Source organism: Equus asinus, chromosome 5 (assembly GCF_041296235.1).
Source record: "Equus asinus isolate D_3611 breed Donkey chromosome 5, EquAss-T2T_v2, whole genome shotgun sequence".
Lineage (NCBI taxonomy): Eukaryota > Metazoa > Chordata > Mammalia > Perissodactyla > Equidae > Equus > Equus asinus.
The window spans coordinates 96,614,529-96,638,546 of record NC_091794.1 but is presented as its reverse complement, the minus strand read 5'-3'; the positions used below and the strand labels follow the sequence as shown (position 1 = coordinate 96,638,546).

Sequence of the window (24,018 nt, the reverse complement as noted above, 5' to 3'; positions counted from 1 at the left end):
TAGGCCCTCTGCCGCACGGCCGGACGAGGCCGAAGCCGCCCCCGGCCCGTCCCCACCCCCACCTCGGGGCCTCGGAGCGAAAACGAAACTGGGGACAAGACGCCGGGCCCGGGCCGGGCCGAGTCGGGTCGGATCGGGGCGCCTGGCCCCTTCCCCCACGGGCCGGCGCGAGACTCACCCGGGCAGAGCTGGGGCCGGCGGCCGGGCCCGTGAGAATCAGCGCGAGGCGCTTTGAAAACGACTAGAAATGGCGCGCGCGCCACCCCCTCCCCCCCTCATGGACAGAGACGCGATCCCGGCAGCACGCGGGGTTTCCCGGAACTGCTTCCAGGGACTCCGAGCGGCCGGGCAATCACGTCGCGCGGCGGTCTGAGGGGCAGCTCAGGCGACCAATAGGAGCGAGAAGAGGCGCACGACGCCGGACGACTCCGGAGCCAATCGATGAGGCCGTCGGCTGAGCCAATGGGGGAACGCAGCGCCGCCGGCTGGGGCGCCTCCGGGGCGGGGGCAGGAACACAAAGGGGTCTGTGGTGAAGCCCCGGGTAGAGGCGAGGCTGCGGGGCACCAGGCCCCGGGCGGCCGAGGCTCCTCCCTCCTCGTCTGCCGCCGACGCGAGGCCGAAGACGTAGGCCTCGCGCCGCGTGGCCGCCTCCGGAGCCCCGCCCCCCGTCGGCGCCGGCCTTGCTCCGCCGCGGACCTCCCGCCCCTTCGCCGGCGCCGCAGCGCCCCCGGTCCCCTCTCGCGCCGCCGCCGCCGGCGTGCGCCCCGCCACGCCCCCGCCACGCGGTCGGGCCTCCCGCTAGGTTGCCTTTTGCGCGGTAGAGCCCGAGTTAAGGATGTTGGGCTCGTCGTTTTGCTGGAGAATTTCGGGTAGAAAATCACCCTTCGGGACGATCGGAAAACTGCACCCCCGCCTCCCTGGCTGCCTTCCGTGCCTCGCTAGGGCCGCTCCGAGCGTGAGGGGAATCGCGAAAGTGGCCGTTGCTCCAGAGCAGCGGCGCCCACAAATGACAGAGCAGGGACCTCTTTTCCACAGGGTTTGTAGCTGATTAACATTCATAAAGTAGCTGGGCAGACAGATGTATCTATGAAGCCAAAAGAGCCATGCAGGGAAAAGGGCTTATTCCCAAAGGAGATTTTTCACCCTCCACCCCGCGGGTTTGTTCCCTGTCCTCGCCTTCGTCCACAGCCCTCCAAGCTTTCTTCCGAGAGCCCGCCCCCCACCCCAACCCCAGCCCCCAACGCACCACCGCTCTCCGAGGGGAGGAGGTCGAGAAGAGGTCTGCAGAATTTCCAGATACACTTCGAGGATCGTTTAAATTTCCCAGTACCTACCAACAAAAATTAATTATTGACAACCTATGTGCCCGATACTGAGCTAAATGGACCCAAGTTTTGTATTATGGGGTGTGAAACTTTACACAAGTGCTGGGATCGATAAGAAAATAATATAAAATGACAAATTTAGGAACAGTCTTGGAAGGGCATGGGAAAGGGGCTTTGAAGCTTAAACTTTATTAGCTTCACATAAATCTGCCTCTAGCTAAAGGGTTCTTCACCGATTTTGTATCATTTGACAGTCTGGTAAAAGCTCGATCTCGTCTAAGTTTTTAAATAAAATACATAGCACTACAAAAGAAACTTTATATTGAAATACGGAAATATATTTTAAAAACAAATTTGTGATATGGTAATCGAACACATTAAATGTCAAGATCTTGTAGCAGATCAAACAACCACTGAAATTTTAAAGGAATGAGAAGATATTTCAAGAAATCCATGATAACCATAATGTGATATGAAAATGTCTGATTTCTATTGGTGACAGAGTGAAAGGTACTGCTAATTCTAGTGTGCTTTGTTGCCTACATTCACAGCGGGGAAAAATGCTAAATTTCATCTGGATATTAGTGAAAATAAAGATGTTATTTTTTTTTTCCTTGCATGTTGAAGGACCAATGAATTCCACTGAGAGACCTTTAAGTCCATTTAACACAGGATAAGAACTCCTGGGCTGGACACTGCAATTAAAGTGATTCTGTCACCCAATATTTTCCGAGATAATATTTCAAATATTTAGCCATATATAGTGCTCATAAGTATATTCCACCTTTTCAGACCATGTATCTTGACTTTTTCTTGGTTTTTCTTTAAAGATTTTATTTTTCCTTTTTCTCTCCAAAGCTCCCCCGGTACATAATTGTATATTTTTAGTTGTGGGTCCTTCTAGTTGTGGCATGTGGGATGCCTCCTCAGCATGGCTTGATGAGTGGTGCCATGTCTGTGCCCAGGATCCAAACCAGTGAAACCCTGGGCCGCCGAAGCAGAGCACATGAACTTAACCACTCGGCCATGGGGCTGGCTCTCTTGACTTTTTCTTAATTTGGAAAGCATGATCTTCTGATCTTTGCATTTCCAAAAAAATTGTGTGTGTGTGTTTGTGAACTCAATATTCTACAAATATTGTATGCCCTCCACATTCAAATCACTGTGTTAAGGGCCAGTCCCAGTGGCCTAGTGGTTAACTTCGGCACACTCCAGGGCACCAACCTACACCACTCATCTGTCAGTGGCCGTGCTGTGGTGGTGGCTCACATACAAAAAGAGGGAGACTGGCAGTGGATGTTAGCTCTGGGTGAAGCTTCCCCAGCCAATAAATAAATAAATAAAATCACTGTTACAAGTAGGGAATATAAAATGAATAAAACACCATCTCTGTCCTCCAGCTGACAAGGCAGGATAAGTATACAAATAAACATAGTAAAAATGAATTACTAGGGAGAGCTCCAGCTACATCTCTAATCTTTTGAGATTAGGTAATGGTGCAGCCAGGCCATTCCACAACCCTTTTCTGTCACAGACCCACTCTGTGGTCTGAGCTAGTATGTGAATGAACATGCTTTGCTTTTTAAAACAATTACAGGGCACCAGAATATTCAAATTGAAGCTCTGACTTTTACTACTTACAACCTGAAGTAACAAAGAATGTTTAAATTATCAAACTTTTTTACTGCATCCTTAGATTAATCTTGTCCCTGAGATGATTCTTAAAGAAACATTTAGTCTATTCTTCTGACTCCGAACAAGATTACATAAATTCAGCCTTTTCAAAATGCCTTCACTTGCCACTAACAAGAATAAGCCATGCTAGCCACAGTTCAAAGGCACAGGCAGGGGGAAGGAATAAACAAACAATGTAGAATGGAAGAAAGAGGAGAGGAAGATGAAGAAACACCGTGTGTGGAATGCTAGTGGAAAGGGTGTCAACAACCAACCCTTACAAACATTTAGGTGCCAAGAGTCGTCCACTCAGCCTTACTTGAAAACTTCAGTTCTACCATGAATTCTCCCAATGTCAAATACAACTATTTATTTTCTTCCTCAAACTTTAATCATTTTTATTATTTTAAGGCACTTTGCAAAGCCGTGGTGCTCTAATCAAGATTGACCAGAGCTGAAGGCTCTTTGTCTTTTATTCATACCTCCTAGGATTATGCTTCTTTCATTTTATTTATTTATTTGTTTGTTTATTTATTTTGGTGAGGAAGATTGGCCCTGAGCTAACATCTGTTGCCAATCTTCCTCTTTTTTTTCTCCTCAAAGCCGCAGTACATAGTTGTATATCCTAGGTGTAAGTCCTTCTAGTTCTTCTATGTGGGATGCCACCACAGCATTGCTTGATGAGCGGTGCATAGGTCTGTGCCCAGGATCCGAACCAGTGAACCCAGGGCCGCCTAAGCAGAGCACACAAACTTAACCACTATGCCACCAGGCTGGCCCCATGGATTATGCTTCTTTTAAAAAACAAAGTGCATGTGGCTGATTTGCAGTAGCTTGTAGTCAACTGACCCCAAGACCTTAATGCACACCTGCTTTATCATCATATTTGTAGCAATTTTTCTGTTGAAGATTATCCTTGAGCTGACTTGTTGAATTCCCTTCTAATTCTCAAATTCATCAAAGCTGTTTTAATATGAAAAGAAAGTATATCTCCATCTTAGTGGCACAACGTTTCAAACAATAAATCACTACCATTTACTGAGCTCCTACTGTGGGTCAAGTGTTTTACTTAGGCTATTGCTGATATTTACATGAAACTTTCAAGGTTAGTAATATTATCCCATTTTATTGAGGAAACAAAGCTCAGAGAGGTTAACACATTTGCTCAAAGTCACACAGCTGAACTAAGACTCAATCACAGGTCTGTGTGACTCCAAAGCTACTTCACCAAGCAACTTTTCAAGTAAAGTCTCAGTGTTGGCAGATTCTTCACTTGTAGAGGTACATATTTTTACCAGTCAAAAAGTCACCATTGTCAATTTTATGAATAAGTTAGAAAATACTATTTAAGAGTCCAAAGCAAATTGTGGTATAAGATAATTAGAACATTTTCCTTATGTGGTTTGCAAATTGGCTTTACAATGCAATTTGAACTTGTTTCGAGAAATGACAGTATCCAAGAACAAAATTGTGGCCTCACAAGGTCTCAACATTCAGGAGCGACAGTCCTTTGGGCAGGTTTGTTAGAAAAGAAGACATCTCATAAAGATTATAACTACGTGGACTTCATAATAGTAGTTAATATTTGTTGAGTGCTTGCCAGGTTATCTTATTGGATGCTCACAACAACATACAGCACAAGTACCAAAAGATATCATCTCCCCTTTGCAGATGAAGAAACCCAGGCCCGAGTCAAAGCTGAGACAAACTCTGGCGTAACTCCAAACACCAATCTCTTAATCATCATGCTACACAGCTAGAAGGGGTGAGTTCAAAGGAATAAAGTTAAACTGCCCTCTTTTTAAGTCTTTATATTTCCAAACCTGATGTTGGTAGTTTCTGATTTTAAAATTCCTTTTGTCCTTAATTTTTTTTTCATGAGTTCTCTGTTCTCCTTGGACTCTGTTGAGGGACTATGGATAAAGTGAAGTGAGAAAAGAAAGATAACAGAGTAAGCTCTCCTTTCCAACCTTCCATTCCCTCAGTCAAACTCAAGAAAGCAAGAATCAACTTTTGAGTCCAATTAGGATTGTTAAATCCAATTTAAGAGTGATAGACACTTGGTCTCATGGAAGAATTTAACACAGCCTTCTTTCGCTTGGCTGCAGCGGCATTCCCTGGCCGCTCACCAGCAGGACCTTGGTGCATCTACCCACTGCCACTGAACTCTGCAGCCGTTTAAAGAGACAGGCATAGGCAGCAACAGCAGCTGCTCCTAAAGTCCAGAAATGAGATTCTAGGATTTTGTTGAACATAATATCTGGTCCATTAAGTTCTAATTATTTTAAGGCTTCCCTATAGTCAGGCAGAAGAGCTATATGCTGCAAATCTTTTATGGAAGTGTTACTGTAAGCTTTTAACCAGGGGCTGGCCTGGTGGTACAGCAGTTAAGTGCACACGTTCTGCTTCGGCAGCCCGGGGTTCGGTGGTTCAGATCCCGGGTGTGGACATGGCACCACTTGGCACGCCACGTAGGCGTCCCACATATAAAGTAGAGGAAGATGGGCATGGATGTTACCTCAGGGCCAGTCTTCCTCAGCAAAAAGAGGAGGATTTGCATCAGTTAGCTCAAGGCTAATCTTCCTAAAAAGAAAAAAAAGCTTTTAACCAAAATCTAGTAGAATTCTAAGGTAAGTATTATTACCCATGTTCAAATATACAAGTTAAATATACTTTTAACACAAATCAGATTCAACAAGGATTGTGAGTCCTGCTCCCTCCATACTATAACTTACTTATGTTTTGTTCTGAAAATTCAATAAAACAGGAAGAATTGATTTGTGAAAATTAGTAAAAGGAAATCTCATTTGAAATGGACTCAGCAGGCCAGAAGGGGGAGCTCCCGTGCAGTACCACTCCAGATCAATTACAGGAAAGATAGTCAATTACAGACCCCAACAGAAAGAAGTCATTAACAGGAAGACAGTCAGTTATAGACGCCAACAGAAAGACGTCAACAGAGACGAATCATCAGTTACAGGAAGAAATGTACATTGCATCCCAAGCAGAAATCCGCTACCCCAGTAACTAAGCCAATGAGAACCTATCACCCTAAACTCTCACTTTCCTCCAATGGACTTTCCTTCAAAACAACCCCTCCCAACTTCCTCCTTTTTCCCTGTAAAATAATGTTTCTCTCCCTCATTTGTTGGATTTGCCTATAGTCTGCCATAGCATGCATATCCTGAATTGCAATTCTTTAGGTATTGCCAAATAAACACTTTTTCCTAGTAAACTAACTAGCTGTTTTATTATTTTTTTAATATTTTATTTTTCCCGTTTCTCCCCAAAGCCCCCCGGTACATAGTTGTGTATTTTTAGTTGTGGGTCCTTCTAGTTGTGGCATGTAGGACACCGCCTGAGCATGGCCTGATGAGCGGTGCCATGTCGGTGGCCAGGATTTGAACCAGCGAAACCCTGGGCCACCCAAGTGGAGCATGCGAACTTAACCACGTGGTCATGGGGCCGGCCCCAGAGCTGTTTTATTTTTAAGGTTGACAGATTATAAGTAGACTATGTGTACATAACTAAATTCTCGTTACCCTTAAGTTAAATATCCATTAGAAGAAGGGGACAAGTGCTCTCTAATTATCATTGATAATAATATAATATCTTATACTTGTGTAGAATTTTTTCATGTACAAAGAGTTTCAACTACAGTATCTCACTAGACATCTTTGCTCCCTTTGGACATCTTGAAATGTGTCACATTCTTGACCCTGTGACTCTCCTCTCCTGATTCTCTGGGTTCAATAATACTTCCTTCTAGGTCCTCTCCTCTGCCTATCGTTTTTGGTGTCCCCAGGATTCCATCCTTGACACTGTTCTCATGCTCCATCAGGGCCACCCACTCCCTTGCATAGTTTTCACTACTACCATCCTCATTGTAGCTGTTCCCATTTCTTTATCTGCAGCCCTGCTTTTGGTCCTGAGCACTGGACTCATTTTCAACTACCTGCTGGGCATATGAATATATGTTTGGGTATGACAGGTCCTTCAACTCACAACTCGTCTCTAAAGATGGTTTTTCTCTCTCACCATATGCCTCCTTCCTCACTGAGTTCCAGCCATGCCAATCTGGTGGTGGTTCCTCTAGTCTGCCAGCCGCTGCCTCAGCCCCCTTACAGTCGCTCTTCAGGAAATTAAGTACTTAGAACTCTTTCCCCCAGATGTCCTGACAACTCATTCAGAACTCTGCTCTAATGTCCCCCCTTTAGAGAGGCTTTCCTTGACCACTGTCTCTAACATAGCCATCCCCTTTCACTCCCCTTCTTTTACTCAATTTTTCTTCATTGTACTTGTTACCACTGGACATTATATATGTCTGTTTATTGTCCATCTCCCCACCAGAATGTAAGTTCAATATGGGGAGAGTCTTCATCTTGTTCAGTCGCATCTGAGGTACATAAGCTGGTGCTCAACAAATTTTTGTTAAATGACTTAACTTGTAACCTTTATATCTGCCCCAGACTCCTCCTCTTTGTGTGCCCTGGTTCCATTCATAGCATACTCCTCCATCCAACAAATTACTCACCTCAGAAATCTGGACTTTGTAGGTTCTGACTCCTGACCATAAGTCACTCATGGAAGTGTTTGATAGCATACCTCGAACCAGGCTGGAGCAAGAGCACAAAGGGAAGCCTGTTCTGGCTTTGTCCTGTTCCAGGAGGGCCCTCATGTCCACATCTCTGGCTACCTAACCTGCAGGTCCCAGCTCTGTCCATCCTCCCAAACTGAAGGCCTAGAGATACACATAGGCGGCTTGGTTTGCCCTCGAGAAAACAAACCTGGGGAGGAAGCGCGCTGTTTGGGCAAATAATTCCAAGGTCCTAGATACTTGGAGTTTGTGATCCAGAAGTGGAGAAAGAGGTATGAGCTCTGGATGGCCATCTACCCTTGGCCCCATGGGAAAAGGTGCAACTGGAGGAGAGCCGGCTCAGGGGCGTGGCCCCATTGCCCCAGTCTAATGGCAGTACTACCCGGGCTAAACCCAAACTCCAATAGAGCAGCTGTAACCAAACAAGACTGAAAGCGTGCTTCATCCCCCCCTTGCCTAAAAACCAAAGGTTAAAGTTTTATGACTCAAGAGGTATCAACAGAAATTTAGAAAAGGAAACCTTGGGTAAAAATCCTATCAGAAAACTGGACATCAAACTTTAAAACCTGGGTTCTTTGAAAGACACTATTAAGAGTGAAAAGACAAGCTAAAGATGGAGAAATATTTGCGAAACATATACCTGATAAAGGACTTGTATCCAAAATATATAAAAAACTCTCAAAACTCAATAAAAACAAAGGATCTAAAACTTTCATTAGGTTCTCAAAGGAATCTGGATCCTCCTCAAAATATTAATACTATTAAAACTATTGGGGTTTTTTTGTTTTGTTTGTTTCGTCTTCTTCCTCAAAGCTCCCCAGTACATAGTTGTTGATTCTAGTTATAGGTCCTTCCGGTTGTGCTATGTGGGACGCTGCCTCAGCATGGCCCGATGAGCAGTGCCATGTCCACGCCCAGGATTCAAACTGGGAAAACCCTGGGCCACTGAAGTGGAGCGCACGAACTTAACCACTTGGCCATGGGGCCAGCCTCAATAACTATTGGTTTATATGCTCAGCTTGGAGAATTCAGAGATTGACCAAATGCCCAATCTAGAGCAGGGAGCAAGCTCCCTGTATTGAGCGTCTGCCTTGCAACACGTCTGCAAAGTTGTCAGAGTCTATTCCTAGATAACCCTCCAAAGATGACAGTGGTTCCTCAACTACAGGAGCTGTGAGGGTGTCTTTATCCCAGCTTCACCTGGGGCGGGGGTGGGGGCAGTGTCTTAGATGGGTCACATTGACTCTGGGAGCCTTCTTCCTCTTGCATAAGGCCCCACAGATACACAATGACAGAATTTCTACAGTTCTTTTATGAGTAGCTTGTGTGGTGACAAATAAGAAATGAATTCACCAGCCCTGCTGAAGAGAATGAAGTTTATACATATCCTTCTCTCATTTATCCAAGAAATATGTGTTGCTTGCCTACTCTAAGTCAAATTGTGCCAAGGGTTGAAGATACAAGGGTGAGCAAGACACAGTGACTTCTTCAAGGATAACAAAGTCTAATGGAGGAGATGAAAAAGGAAACAAGCAATTACAAAACAGGGATAAAGCACTTTAATTGGGCTGAACCCAAGGAACCCTGAAAAGGAACACCTGACCCACTCTTGTGGGATCGGGAAAGGTTTCTTAGAACAGGTTAGGTATGAGACCTGAAGGAAGAGCAGGAGTTGACCAGAAGAGTGGAGAGACATGCAGCCTGGAGAGTGCTGCAGGTGCAGAGAACTGAAGCCGAGGAGGGCAGCAGAGGCCAGATGACGACCTCCTCATGAATCACACTGAAGCAGTTTCACCGTGTGCTGCTGGCAATGGGAAGCATGAGAAGGTTTGACACAGAAGAGCAACACAAAGGGATTTGCCCTTCAGAAAGATCATTCTAGCTGCGGCAAGGGAGAACAGACCAAAAGGAGCTGAAAATAGAACCGAGGAGATTCGTTAGGAGGTTGTTTCACGAGCCGAGGTGTGGCTTGCTGATGGCCTGAATAATTGCAGCTAATGTTTTGAGCCTCATTAACTCATTTAATCTTTGCAAATCGGTGAGGCAGATACAATTATCCCCATTTTATGGATGGGAAATCCAAGGAACAGAAAAGCAAAGTAACTTGCCCAAAGTCTCAGGGTAAGTGATGGTAAAAGAGAGAGAGCTAAGCAGATTGGAGAAATATTTAGGAGGTGGTATGATCATGACTGAATCACTAATTATTCAATTAATTTTCATTATTTTTACTTATATTGTTGATTTTGGGAGGTTGGCCAAAGGAGCAGTTGTTGTCCAGTACGATAGGCAATTTTCTAGCTTGGATACCTAGGCAATGATGGAGTTAGGAAATGCAGGAGAAGCAGGCGGGCAGTAGTGGAAAAAAGTGGTCAGGTCAATTCAGCGTGGGGTTGGATTTCAAGGTGCCTGGGGGTAATTTCCAAGTGGAGACGTTCACAAGGCAGCTGGAGGGGATGGTGTGAAACTCAAAGTGAGATTCTGATGTCATCGGCCTCAATCTCTCCCAGAAGGAAAAACAAAACCACTTTTGGAGAAGCTGAAAATGACACAAGCATTCAGGAAAACAGATAATACAACAGGATTAGCTACAAAACAATTTTAGGTCATTACAGGGTAGTTTTCTTCTATTAATTTTACTCCCCAATTGTTTTCCACTAACGACCTTTTATCTTGAAGTCTCCTGTAGATAAGAGGCCAAGCCTGCTACTCCTCAGCAGAGATGGGCATCTAACCAAGGCTTCAAAGAGTCCCTTTCTCCCAGGGCACAGGAACTCCTTTTCGAACAACACTAACTTTTGAAACACTAGGGAACCATTTAACAAATTATCATTTCAGTGCGCTCAGTGGTGTCCTAATGGCCTGGAAGCACAGCGCTATCAACTGTTAGCCTCCTAGAGAACAGCTCACACAGAAGGAAACCTGCTACCCTTATAACAATGGCGAAATATTAACATATCAAATACCCTTAGAGGGGAGGCTGCAGGTGAATTTCTCCAGATGAACCAGCATTTTCCTTGAACTTTCCTTCTCAAGAAATAAAAAATGCTGAACATGTAGAAAGGAGAAAAAGAGTTTTAAAAAATGTTTTGATAATATCTTTTTCTTTTCCAAGTCTTGGCTATTGGGTTAATGAAATTTTTTCTTTGCTATTTGCATTTTTTCCCAATTTAAAGCTCTTCCACTACCCACCTCTGCCTAGACTGGCTCTCCATTTAAAAAAAGGGCTTCATAAGAGAAAATTACTTGTAAGTAATTTGAAAATTGTGGCCACACCCTGGTAGCACAGAATCAAATCACTGCCTTAGGCAGACTGTGCAATTATGTCATGAATAGAGAGCTTTTGACTGTTTCTAAGAGTATCTCTGTTCTGGGATCCCAATACCAGCTCCGTAGAAATTGTTTTAGTACTCTTAACAGATACTCAAAAATAATCTCCTTAAAGCAACAAGGCCTCCTCTCATTTTTCTTCTTGGATGTGGTTGTTTTCTGTTGTTGTCTTTTTTTTTCATTCTCCAAAGCCAATGAATCACCCATACCAAATATTTCCACATTGCTTTGCCTCCAGCCTAATATTCATAGGAAACTGTCCAGTTTTTGCATCTCCCCAAAATATGGCAATATCCAGAGAGCCCACTAATGTGTGAAGACACACTGTACTTCCAAATTTCCACAAGAACATCTGTACAAATGCATCCGTGTAAAGACAATTGTGCCCAATTTTAATGAATCTGATGAAAAGACATTTTATGAACCAGTGCTGGATTACTAAAATAATTCTCAGTTTTTTGATTTTAAAAATTATACTTTTAATTATAGAATATTATTAGAATAATACAGATGTAGATAGACACTAGGATAACTGTGACCAATACCATAAGGAAAACTGCTCTACATACTTACTTGTTCACTCACTCTCCACAACCATAGAAAACAGGCACAAAGTGTTCAGGGGATGTGCAGAAGCAGCAGCGACTTGGGAGCAGAAGGCATGCAAAAAGCATTAGCAAAGAGAGTCCAATGCATGACTTCTACACAAAGTTCAGCACAGCAAATGGGCAGCAACTGGCAGAAAGAGAGGAGACTGAGCTGGTCTGGCCCTAGCCCTCTTAACTTCTCAGCTGGAGTGTAGATGTATGGAGAGATGGCTGAGGCATTTAGAAGCCAAAAGCAGCAGCAGGAACAGGCTAGGGTGGGGCAGGAGAGTAGGGAAGGAAAAGGGGATGAAATACAGTTGGGTCATGGAGATGGTGTCTCCCACGGCCACTCCAAAGCTCATGCCCGTAGTGGCATACAGAAACAACAGGAGAACTCTGATATTCACTGCAACCATCAGCAACACTGATACGAGAAGACATATTTGAGTTTAGTCATCAAGAACATGTAAGTCACTCAACAATTAAAATAGGAATACCCACAGTCAGCTAGATTTTGTATAGAACAGAAAACATGCTCCCTGCCCAAGTTTGTCTTTAAATAGGAGTGGCAACATAAAGAAACCTCCTTGGTGGAGTGGTTTTTTATTTTGTTACTTTCGGGGTTGTGTCATTTGCAAGGGATGCAGTCCCACATAGCCGTGGGTCCTAATAACTCACTAGAGTACACCACCCAAGAGAGACCACTGGTTCCTTTAACACCAAGTACCAAAGAGCTATGGCAAAAGTATTCTTCAAATGTTACAACACTCACAATAAAGCACAGTAGAAATAACGTGGGGCACGCGCAAAAAAAAAAAAAAAATCCTTACTCCAGTCCCATCTCCTGGGCATCAATTCTTTCCTTCTCCCATCTCCAGATGCTTGGATAACCATCAACATTTGGGATATTTCTTAATTTCTATTTGGGCTGTGATAAGGAAAACTGACACTACTGGGTTTAAATTGGTTCAACTCTTACTTTAACCACTTATATGTGTAGGCTGGAAGGATTGAAATACATTCCTATCTAGGTTTATTAAGTCCTTGTGACTAGGCCGAAGAGAAGATAATTCAGTCTGAGAACAGGACAATCAGCCTATTTGGTCATATCTCCCACAATCGACTGATACATATAAACAAGTGCTTAGTTCAGTACAAACACAGATCTTACAGGAGAGTGCACACTAGAGCACTACTGTTGAAATTTTTTTTCATAAAGAATGAAAACAAAGGACACTTCTCATATTGGAGTTACGTGTGTAGTTCTGTCACATGATCAACATCACCCAAGAACATGCTAATTCTGTGTGAATTCAGTTTCTGCTATTGGAAAAACCACAGGAACACACATTTTACTGTACACACACATGCCCTTACGCAAGCTAAGATAAACACTGGGATGTGGCCCTTATCAAATTCGAGAGTTAGCAGTATAGGGAGAATTGATCTTAAAGGGTAGAGGGGAAAGAACACAGAAATGGCCTGTGTTCCTTGGGAAGGGACTCTGTGCCTCCTTCCCTGAAGTGGTCAATTCCACTTACACTCCATCATCACTTATGGTCCTATCTTTCCTTGAAGATATTTTCCCTACAATGTTCCCTACAGTGATCCCCAAAGAAAATTAATAAATTATGATTAATGGCAATAACAACAGTGGACATCTCTTGCTAAAGTCACCACCGCTGATGAGTCCTTGGTCCCCAAACCTGTATCTCATTTTTTGTTTCAATCTGTATCTTCAGTTAGCTTTCACAAAGATGCAAGCTTTAAAAAAGTTAATTAGAAACAATGAGGAGAAAAGTTATGATCATTGCCTTCATTGTGCAGAAGAATCCTGCTCTCAGGAAGACAGGAAGATACAAATGCATGAGCAACTCAAGGAAACAGCCCTTTGAAGGGGAAGATGTGTGTACCAAACTACCATGGTGAGTGAATAGGTGTGGCAATTCAGGCCAAGTCTCTGGCTTCTTTTTCCAAAGCAGCTGTGACCACCCTATCACAGTCCAATATTTCCCCTAGCATAGTTCTCTGGGCCAAGGATAGGAGAAAGAACTTTTAAAGATTTACTCCATTTCCAGGCCTGAGAATTTATCATCATTCATCTCCTGGTCTTCAGATTTCCAGTTACCCGTGGGGCTGATTTTGAGGAAGTAATTCGAGTGAATAAAAATCACTATTTTGGAGGAGCGGATAACATTCCCAAAGCTGTGGGTCAGAATTTCAAGTGGCTTGTCTTCTTTGACGTTTTAAACTGTGGCCCACAACAAGGAAACTCAGTATGGTAAAAGCAGCTCCGAGAGAGAGCTGTCTTGAGAGAGCTCTTTGATATCAATAAAATTGTACCTTCAAATGAATCATTTCTCAGTCATCATAATTACAGGACTTAGTCGGTGTGAACTCTCTTATGTTTAATAAGAGCTGAGCTCCGGCTGAAACTCTTCTCACATTCGGTACATTCATAAGGCTTCTCTCCTGTGTGAACCCTTTGATGAGTGATGAGGTTGGAGCTCTGGGTGAAACCTTTTCCACACTGCACACACTCATAGGGCTTCTCTCCTGTGTGGGTTCTCTGGTGTTTAATTAGATCTGACCTTTCACCAAAGCTTCGCCAACACTCATTGCACTCGTAGGGCTTCTCTCCAGTGTGAATCTTCTGGTGTGTGATGAGATGAGAGCTTCGGCTGAAGCTTTTCCCACAAGCATTACATTCATATGGCTTTTCCCCCGTGTGGGTTCTCTGGTGCTGAACCAAGTGTGAGATGCGGCTGAAATTCTCCCCACATTCATTACAGTGGTACGGCTTTTCTCCCGTGTGGGCTCGGCGATGGCGCACAAGGTCAGAGTTCTGACTGAAATTCTTCCCACACTCATCACACTTGTAGGGCCTCTCCCCCGTGTGGACTCGATAGTGTTTGATGAGATCAGATCTCTCACTGAAGCCTCGCCCACATTCGTTACACTCGTAAGGCTTCTCGCCTGTGTGGGTCCTCTGGTGCTGAGCTAGGTGAGAGCTCCGGCTGAAGCTTTTCCCACACTCCTCACACTCATAGGGTTTCTCCCCACTGTGGGTCCTTTGGTGCTGGATTAGGTGAGACAGCCGGCAGAAACTTTTCCCACACTCGTTACATTTGTGGGGCTTTTCTCCAGTGTGGATTGTCTGATGCTGAATGAGGTGGGAGCTTCTTCCAAAACTTTTCCCACACTCATTACAGTCATAGGGCCTCTCCCCGGTGTGTGTTCTTTGATGCTGAATAAGGTGTGAACTCCGACTGAAGCCCTTTCCACATTCATAACACTTATAGGGTCTGTCTCCAGTGTGGGTTTTCTGATGTCGATTAAGGTCTGAGATCTGACTGAAAGCCTTTCCACAATGAGAACATATGTGATATCGGATGCCTGTGTGGACTTCTTTGTGGACAAGCAGATCGGTGACTTGTTGGAGAGGATAGCTTACCCACTCTTCTGCTGTTAGATCTCCCCATTGTCTTTCTGCTCTATCCCTGCTTTCAAAGGCCTCTTCACTTTCGGGATTTTCCTCAGTATTCTCAACAGGTCTTTCAGATGTGGTCCCAAATTCCACATCTTCACTAATCTCTTGTTTTGGATTCACTTCATTCTCACTCCTGATCTCAAAATCTGTAACAAAGGGTAAATAATAATACTGGTAAATACACACAAAAAATTACCTACTGTGTGCCAGGCACTGTGCTAAGTTATTTACATGAATTACTTCAACCACCCTGAGAGTGAGGCATTATGATGATTTCCACTTTATGAATGAGAAATCCAAGACCCAAGGAGTGACTTGCAAAAGGTCATTTAGTGGTAATGGTGGAACTAGGATTCAAATCCAGGCATGTCTAATAAAAGTTCATGCTCTGTATCATTACAGTTAAAATGGTTCTTTATGAAAATTGTATATCTTCCTGGTTTTGAAAGAAGAAGACAACCAGAGATAGAAAATAGAAGAGACTCTAAGTTAGAATCTCTAAAAGCCAAGAGCCTAGATATTTTTTGTGTGAATGCATGTGTGTGTATGTATATGTTCTTGTCAAGCCTTCATCATTACTATTATATGATATTTACTAAGAACCTACTGGGTTAGCACAGAGAAAAATGAATCTTTATCGATCTATACTAAGTCTTTTTTTTCTTTTTAAAGATTGGCACCTGAGCTAACAACTATTGCCAATCTTTTTTTTTTTTCCTGCTCTTTCTCCCCAAATCCCCCCAGTTCATAGTTGTATATTTTAATTGTGAGTCCTTCCAGTTGTGGCATGTGGGACATCGCCTCAGCGTGGCCTGATGAGCGGTGTCATCTCCGTGCCCAGGATCCGAACCAGCAAAACCTGGGGCTGCCGAAGCGGAGCACATGAACCCAACCACTCAGCCAAGGGGCTGGCCCCTATACCAAGTCTTAGTTGACAGGTAAAGTGACTGCCAAATGTTACTTGCTACTTTCCAGTGGCTTTTTATTGAAAATAGAGGTGGCAAGGCTGGAGAAGGCAAAAAAGATACCTGGCTCAGAACATTCTTGGCATTGACTAAGTACAGTCTTTAAATGAAAATCAAAATACACAACCACTGTCTACAAGAGACTTTCTACCACACACTGCATTTTACAAGCTGTGTTTCTTGGTACACTCTTCAGAAAGAGGTTACTAGGTATGCTGGGAGAAAAGGGTCCCTCTTCTTAGAAATTCACAATGCCTCATAACACATTAAAGAGTCTGAAGACTCTTGAAGTAAAGGAACTTTGTAAACATTATTTAACCCACTCCTGAATTTATCTGGGCAAGAAACTTTTTTTTCTCTTTTTTTTTTTTGGTGCTTCCATGCTTCCATCCTTCTAACAAATGCTCCTTGGGCTGGACCATACACATATAAATTCACATTTCTTTAAGAGTCTCATTTCTTGTTTTTGTTGAAGGGAATATTTGGGTTACAGACTGCAATAGATCTAGGTAGATAACTTCATTTCTAGTTGCTTTTCTAAAGGAAGGATCCAAGAAAGTTGGGACACCAGAGAGCGCTCAAGTTAAAAAGAAAATCCTTCACAGTCGCCTTTTGTCCTGGAAAAGGCTATAGGAATAAAGATCTCAGAAAAAGGATTAGTCCTAATGAGTGACAGATGACCCAGTGAACATCCACGGTTGCTAACTTCTGTCAAGTCCTAACAGGAGATAAAGTGAGTCAAAGACTGTTCAGCTCAAGAAGTTAACTGTCTATTCTAGTTACACCCAGATGAAAGGATAGGCAAAAGACAAGTTTGCAGATGATCAAAAAAATTAGCTTCCCTCTCTAATAGAATTTGTGATCTCATTTAGTTCAAGATTCTCCTGGAACAACATCTGACACACTCAAAATGTATGATCAACTCTGAAACATCTCTAGACAAGTACCTACTCCACGTAAATAAAGGACGTCAGGCAAAGCTGGGGCTCTGAAGCCAAAACAAACACAAAGAGGTGGCTTTTGCCCTCCCATGAACCTGGGTCTGAACCCCCTCATCTTCTAGTAAAAGCGCTGTTTACAGGGGCATTTATATCCTGGCAAGCACCATTATGTCAGACCTGTTTGGTCAGTGATCTGTACAAACAGGCTGGAGAACGGCAAATGACTCAGGGCCCAAGAAATCTGAACGTTTCTAACATGTGCAGAAACATTCTTTCCTTTTAGACAACATGACCTTGATGTTTCCACACTCAAAGATTTGCCTGAGGACTCCACTCAGGCCAATATCCAAGTAAGTGCTTTAAAAAAATCAAACTACTAAGTTGTGTTGAAAGAACTAAGCCATTTTTGACACAGTCTCAAAAACGTGGGTTGAAGAAAGGTGGAGAATCTTTACTTACCTAAAGAGACAACGTTTCCATAATTCTCCTGCATAACATCCCTGTAAAGGTCCCTTTGTGTAGGGTCCAGAGGTCTCCACTCCTCCCGGGTGAGGTACATGGCCATGTCTTCAAATGTCACAGGTGCCTGAAATCACACAATGCTTCCTCATTACCTGGTATCTAGGAGGCTCGTACCAGCTTTTCTTCTTGAAATTAGACACATGGCTAGAATTGTTGAGGAAGCAAAAGGTATTAAATCTGATCTGGGGAGTCCAAAGAAGAAATAAACAAGCAAAAAAGAGATGGGGTAAAGAAGGGAGCAATTTACAAGCTGACTGCTCTGGCCTCATAACCTGATATCCCTGCCCTACTCTGGAACCTTCTCCTCGTCATATATTTCTCAGAACACATTTAGCAGCTACATCACTCCATACCTTTACTCACAATGTTCCTCTTTACCTGGAATATCTTTCTCAGACTAGTGAAATCCTGCTATTCTTTAAGGCCCTGTTCCAGTACCAACTGTTCTTCAATGCCCCACATCCCTCTGCTTTGCTCCACTCCTCCCTTGGACCCCTCAGATAGAATTAATCACTCCCACTTCTTGGTTCCCACACCACCACAACTTTGCTCCATGGCAAATGTTGTTATCATGTTGTATCACGGCTTACTAGATGCGTCTGTCTCCCTACAGATTATAGCAGGCGGGGAAAGCCCGGGCCAGTTTCATCCATCTTTTGTCTCCCCATTATTTAAAGGCATACAGCAGGTGTTCAATAAATGTCTGTGGCTGTACTGGCCTGGTACTGGGTCCCTGGAGGCAGAATACCGAAGCGAGCGAATTACTAACTCCAGGGAATTTCCCATCGGGATTTGGAGAGCAAAGAAACGCCGGGACGAGATGGGTAAGCAGAGGCAGGGTCCGAGAAGCCACCCCCGGCTTACCTGGGACCCAGCCATGAGCAGGGTGGCTGCCATCTCGGGCTCAATGATCGGCCTCCCGGGAGAGAGAGCAGGAAAAGCAGCTAGCAGACAGCGCTAGAGGAGGCGAAAAGCAGGGCGTGAGGCACAGAAAACAGGCCCTGCCCACTCCCCAGGGCTGGAGTTCTGGCCGCCAGGCGGGTGGGGAGGGCCCTGGACCCGGGCTGGGTCACTCTCCTCCCTGACCCTCGAGCGCGACCCGCCCTCTGTGTCTCCGCCACCATGGGGTGCAGGCAATGCCGGAGTTTACTGAGACAGCCCCCTGGCTCGGTCCCTCCCAGGCCCGGGGTCAAGCAGATGCTGTCTCAGGGAGGAGGCTCTCAACCCAGCCCACAGAACGCCTCCGCTCTTCAGAACGCCTCAGCTCGAGGCTGGGCCCTTTCCGGCAGCTGCCTCAGCCAATCAGCGAGCAAAGCTCGGAAAACGCTCTGCCAATTAGATGCCGAACACTAGGCCCGCCTCTTGTAGCACGGCTGAGCCCCTTTACCACGCTTGCGCCCGCCCCCATGGCCTGCCGGGAGTTGGAGTTCCGTACCGGCGTACAAAGGCCAGTCGGAGGCCAAAAGCCAAAGAGGGAAAAGAACAAAAGGGTGAAGAAAGAAGCGCGTCCTCCTAGCTAGGGCAGAGTATCTGCTGCTTTCTTCTCTTGGAGACCACAGCCCGATTAAGCCAGGGCGGTTGCCCTGCTTCTCCTCTCCTCACTAGAAGCTTATCTTGAGTCGGACCTAAACTGCGACGTCGGGCCTAATTTAGGCGCTGGCCTGTGTTGGGTTCCGCTAGGATTAGCTCTCATTTGGCAGCCCAGGCCTGAGAGGAAAGCGGCAGCCGCCCACTCCCCAGGGGAGACTCAGCGGCCGCGCTGGAACTTTGAGCTCCGCCCATGCACTACATCTCCCGGCAGCGCCTGCGGCGTTGGCTCCCCGCTACGCAGACTACAACTCCCAGGAGGCCCCGCAAGGCCCGCTGCGAGCGAGTGCGGTCAGCGGCTGGGCCAGGCTGTGTCCGGGCTCCATCGCTGTTAACCCTATAGGCGCGTCCGACTGCGTCCTTCTAAAGAGGGCGCCTCTTGAGGAGTGGGCTGAGTTGCACCCAGCGTGGGGCAGGGGGAGGGGGGACCCTAAGGGCAATCAGAAGCGAGGGTGGGGGATAGGGCGCGTAAGGAGGAGCGCGCCAGCCCCCGCGCTGGGACGGGCTGTCCTTATCATCCCTGAGGGGTTGTCTGCTAAAAGGGTTCTTGGAGGCCTCCCGCACCGCTGGGATCGTGCGCCTCTGAGGGCCTGAGCCGGGCGGGCCCTTGGGATGTTAGCAGTTCCTGACCGGCTGGAGGTAGGAAGCCGAAAACCCGAGTTGGGAACCAACAGACTTACCACCTGGCCCGCAAAAAATCCGCTGGATCAGCGGCTCCAAGATCCGAGAGGCCTCGAACAGATTCCAAATCCGCAGGCAGAGTTCTCTGAGACTTAAGGCGTTCGGAAAGGTTCTAGAGATCTCTGGCAGATCCCGGATATCTCAGACCTGCAGGTAGCTCTCCAATCCGTAGACTTGCAGGCAAAGCCCAGAGATCGTAGGCAGATCCCAAAGACTCGCAGATTCCCGAGACCTCAGACTCTTAGGCAACTCAGAGAAACCACAGGCTCATAGGCAGATCCCTGAGAGCACAGCAGCTAGCCAAGAAACACCACCAGCAGCTAAGCTGCATTCAATTGGAGTTCCTCCGAACGGAAGGACTTGCAGCCTTTCCTTTCCCCAGCCAGGATGAGAAAATTAGACAATGGAAGCCGAGGACTGGGGAAAGCAGGCATTCTGCGTGGGGAAGAGCTCTGAGCTCGCTGTAGCCTTGGAGAGGGAAGTGATGGAAAAAGAATATAGCAGCTTATTAGGGACTCCCACCCTCTTCAAGTTATAAATATCCCCAGAACCTTGGCTACGTGCCCAGAAGCCTGTTGTCTCTTAACTGTACAGGAGACTTCTCTGCTTGGGCTGGGAAAGGGGCTTTTCTTTTGTTTTGCAGATACATCCACCCACTCAGTGACTTGAATTTTTTTTATCGAACATGACTCCAGGCTATGCTTTTATTAGTGAGTGTCCTGTTCCCAGTGCCCAGTTATTTATGGTTAAATTACTCAAGTGTCTAAAAAGAACTAGGACCCTACCCAGCCATGAGGCAAACTCTCCCACTCCTCACGCCCAACTGTGAGGCTAGGAATTCTTTAGATAGCACAGAATTGTACCGTCCTACCCCATCTAAAATTGATGCGGGTACCACAAAAAATGGAATCGTAGAGGGTTCCCAAGAGGCAGTGTCCCTAATGGGGAGAGTGTGGGCAGCAAGGGCAGACAGACTTGGTTGGAATCGAGGCTGTGTATCCTTTGGAAAGCCATTTAACCTCTCCAGGCCCATTTCATTTTCTGTAAAATGGGGTAACCATACCCAAGGCGATGGTGAGCACTAAGTGAGATGACTCAAAGCGCTCCACACGGGATAGGCACTCAGATAACTGTTATTATTATCAATCCTGCCTTTTGCAGCAGGGGAGACTTCCAGAGAGGCCTGTGGGTGTTTTCACTGGCTCTGAAAGTCTGGGAAGTCAGAGCGGCGCCATAGCTGTGAGGATCTGCTGGTGACCTTTTCCTCACATAGTGCTTCGGCTAGAAATTCAGAGGGATCTGGGAGTTGGGCCAGTTTGGTGGGTTCAAGCGAATGGTGTTTTGAGCCCAGTAGAGCAGAGGTATTTGGGGCTGCCAGAGACCCAGCGAACTGAGGCTTCACGCTCAGGGAAATCTGGGACGAGGAGGAGGGGGATTGGTTCAGACTTCGACTAAATAATTGCAGGTTTCCAAGCGCGCCTAAGGTGAGGCGAGTGCCTCGGCCCGTCAGCCCAGCGGGCCTCCCTTTTCAGTCCTTCTCTGACAGATTGCTTTGTAAACTTTCTCGGGCCTTTTCTCCCCCTTGTTCCTGTGCTTTAAGCCCTCCTTTGTCCTCTCGCTGTTTCTTTTCTTCCTCAGGCCTGCCTGGGGGCAGGACGCCTCTCTAAGCCCAGCTTGGCTGCTTGCCTCCTTCTCTAAGTGCTTTTCTCTCTCTTCACCTGGGACCCTCCCGAGAGTGGAGGAGAAGAGAGGCAGAGAGTGGATGGGAAGCGGACTGCGTTTGGTGCCCCTGGCTGGGGGTGGGGGGAGGGTAGTAGGGAAGAGGGGGAGGAAAGACCGTGGGTGAGGGGCTTCCTGTTGCAGCCTTCAGCTGGACCCTGAGGGCTGGGGTCACTGGAGGAGGAGGTGGCTTCCTGCCCCATTGTTCAGGACTTCATAGTTTCTCAGGAATACTTATTGTGCATGAGTTTTCAATAACCAACTGGGAAAGCTGTATTTGTTCCTATCGTTCAGCAAACAGTGAGCACCTACTGAGTGCAGAGGCAGCAACACAGCCTATCACTGGGGAGAGGGGCCGGGGGAACCATTCGGCCACGGTCTCCAGTTTAGGCTTCTGACATCATCTCCAAATAGCGTTATATGTTATGTCGGATCTACTGACCAATTTGACCCAAGACCCTCCTTGCTGATGCGTAAACTTGTTTCTTATTAACCGACCACTGTGCCTGTGGAGCACTATAAATTATATTTTAATAAATCCTATAATTACCTTGTGAGCAGCACAATTATGTTGTAATTTTTGGTATTAGGAGCATTAATTTGTTCACATTGAAAAACATGCCTCAATGTTTGTGATCTTGCTTTGTCATCGCTTCATTGTCAAATATACCAGGAACATCAAAAAGATCGGAGTGACTCAGGCTTTTCACCCCTGCTAGGAGCAGAGATGAAGCCTCCTCACAGCACAGGGAGTTGGGGACATGGGGGACACACTGACTTGTGAACAGTCATTGCAGTCCAGCTGCTCTGCTACACGGGTGAGCTAGCTTGTCTGCACCGAGCAGAGGGCGAGCTCAGCTGGGGGTAGGCGAGGAGGCTTCACCGAGGAGGTGACATCTGAGCTGACTTGCAAAGCCTGTAGGAGTGTTGGAGGTGGAGAACGAGGGGAGGGAAAGCATTCCAGTCTTCAAGAACAGCATGTGCGAAGTCACGGAGGCGTGAAAGACAGAGCATGTTCCAGAATGGTCAGGATTGGGTATGACTAGAGGGAAGAGTGTGGGGGTGGAGTGGCAGGGGGAGGAAGCAGAGCAGGGACAGTCTCTTAGGTCCCCTTGCCTTCCTGCCTGTTTGTCTCTGCCTTGGGCTGTGGATCAGCAAAGCTGATGATGAGGTGCAGCTGGGGGGCGGCCTGGGGCGAGCACAGCAGGCTGACTCTGCAGGAGGGGCAGAGAGCAGAGAGGACTGGGCCACTCTGTATGATCTCGTGCATTTCAGCTGGTTTTCTCAGGAGAGAGTCAACATTTTCAAAAATGTAAACAGTTGCATTAAAAATGTACAACAAACTTAACTAGTATTGTCTAGCCTTCTAAAAGGCACCAAATACGCCCATATTCTCTGAACGTGTTTACTGTGTCTCTATTCTGTACAAGACACTGTGCTGAGAGAGAGGACACCATGCCTCACAATGACTGCAAGGCCGCTGTGAGGATTAAATGTGAGAATGGCTGCAAAATGCGTGGGCACAGAGGAGGGCCTTGGCACACAGCGGCCATCACCGTTATGGGGGAGGTAAAACGCACCACAGATGCTCTGTGAGGTGAAGCCATATTTCAGAGTGGCTCAGAGTACCAATGGGGGCCTGGTTTCAAGTCCAGATTCTGTCTCCTAGAAGCAAATTACTCTCTGAACCTTGGTTGTCTCTGTCTGTAAGAAGAGTTTAGCAATACAATTCATAGAGACAGAAAGTAGACTGGTGCTTGCCAGGGGTGGGGGAGGAGGACGGGGAGGTGTTTAATAGGTACAGAGGTTCAGTTTTGCAAGACGGAAGAGTTCTGGAGATTAGCCGCACAACAATGTGAATGTGCTTGACATTACTGAACTGTGTACACTTGAACATGGTTAAGATGGGGCTGGCCTGGTGGCATAGTGGTTAAGTTTGCGTGCTCCACGTCGGCAGCACAGGTTTCACAGGTTTGGATCCCAGGCACAGACCTAGCACCACTCATCAAGCCATGCTGTGGTGGCATCCCACATAAAATAGAGGAAGATGGGCACAGATGTTAGCTCAGCGACAATCTTCCTCAAGCAAAAAGAAGATTGGCAACAGATGTTAGCTCAGGGCCAGTCTTCCTCACAAAAAAAGGGAAAAAAATAGTTACGATGTCAAGTTTTATGTTTATTTTACCATGATTTTTTTAAAAAGATTATATTAATAGTATCCTAGTTCATGGGGTCTGAGGGTTAGTTGAGACAATATAAAGTACTCCCCTATACTCATAGTAATAACAATAGCTGATGTTTACTAATCAGGTACTTTGTGCCAGGCATGATTCCAATGAATTCTCACAACAACCCTTTGAGCTAGGTGCTGTCACCACCAGTTTACAGATGAAAAACGGAGGCATGGAGAAGTTACATAATGTGCCCAAGATGCCTAGCTAGTAAATGCTCAATAATTAGTAGCTATATTGACACTATCACACAAAGAAGTCGTCATCGTTCTCATCATCGTGGCAGAATGCAGTATAGTTATCAGTTTCACAGCACTGTGGGAGTTCTGAGAACTGTCTCTATGTCCAGGGGATCGGAGAAGACGTCATGG

At 45.9% G+C, this 24,018-nt stretch overlaps 2 protein-coding genes across 5 annotated transcripts in view; both read right to left on the bottom strand.

Moving 5' to 3' along the window:
• HNRNPR (heterogeneous nuclear ribonucleoprotein R) overlaps positions 1 to 674 on the bottom strand; it is a 33,594-nt gene extending 32,920 nt beyond the window's left edge. The window contains exon 1 of one of the 3 annotated variants that reach the window (XM_070510715.1): positions 179 to 674. The gene's annotated coding sequence lies outside the window, so the exon portion shown is untranslated. The remainder of the gene's footprint in view (positions 1 to 178) is intronic. The other 2 variants (XM_044769976.2, XM_044769978.2) reach the window with 2 other exon arrangements.
• Positions 675 to 11,378: 10,704 nt separating this feature from the next.
• On the bottom strand, positions 11,379 to 20,287 carry ZNF436 (zinc finger protein 436). Of its 2 annotated transcripts, XM_014855092.3 has the most exons (4): positions 19,697 to 20,287; positions 18,294 to 18,386; positions 17,367 to 17,493; positions 11,379 to 15,147 (listed from the first exon to the last, which is right to left on the bottom strand). In XM_014855092.3, the coding sequence occupies exons 2-4, from the start codon at positions 18,324 to 18,326 to the stop codon at positions 13,895 to 13,897; spliced, it is 1,413 nt and encodes a 470-aa protein (XP_014710578.1). In that variant the 5' UTR covers positions 18,327 to 18,386; positions 19,697 to 20,287; the 3' UTR covers positions 11,379 to 13,894. The 2 variants fall into 2 exon arrangements, with proteins under 2 accessions (XP_014710578.1, XP_044625915.1); XM_044769980.2 differs by lacking the exon at positions 18,294 to 18,386 and having other exon boundaries at positions 19,697 to 20,168.
• Between the last annotated feature and the right edge of the window lie 3,731 nt (positions 20,288 to 24,018).

What these genes read in the sequence shown, in the direction of transcription:
- ZNF436 (XM_014855092.3), bottom strand. Translation starts at nt 18,326, where the DNA reads ATGGCAGCCACCCTGCTCATGGCTGGGTCCCAG. An exon ending in TGCTCATGGCTGGGTCCCAG is followed by an intron (nt 17,494 to 18,293) that starts GTAAGCCGGGGG and finishes GTGTGATTTCAG; the next exon opens with GCACCTGTGACATTTGAAGA. An exon ending in TGGAAACGTTGTCTCTTTAG is followed by an intron (nt 15,148 to 17,366) that starts GTAAGTAAAGAT and finishes CCTTTGTTACAG; the next exon opens with ATTTTGAGATCAGGAGTGAG.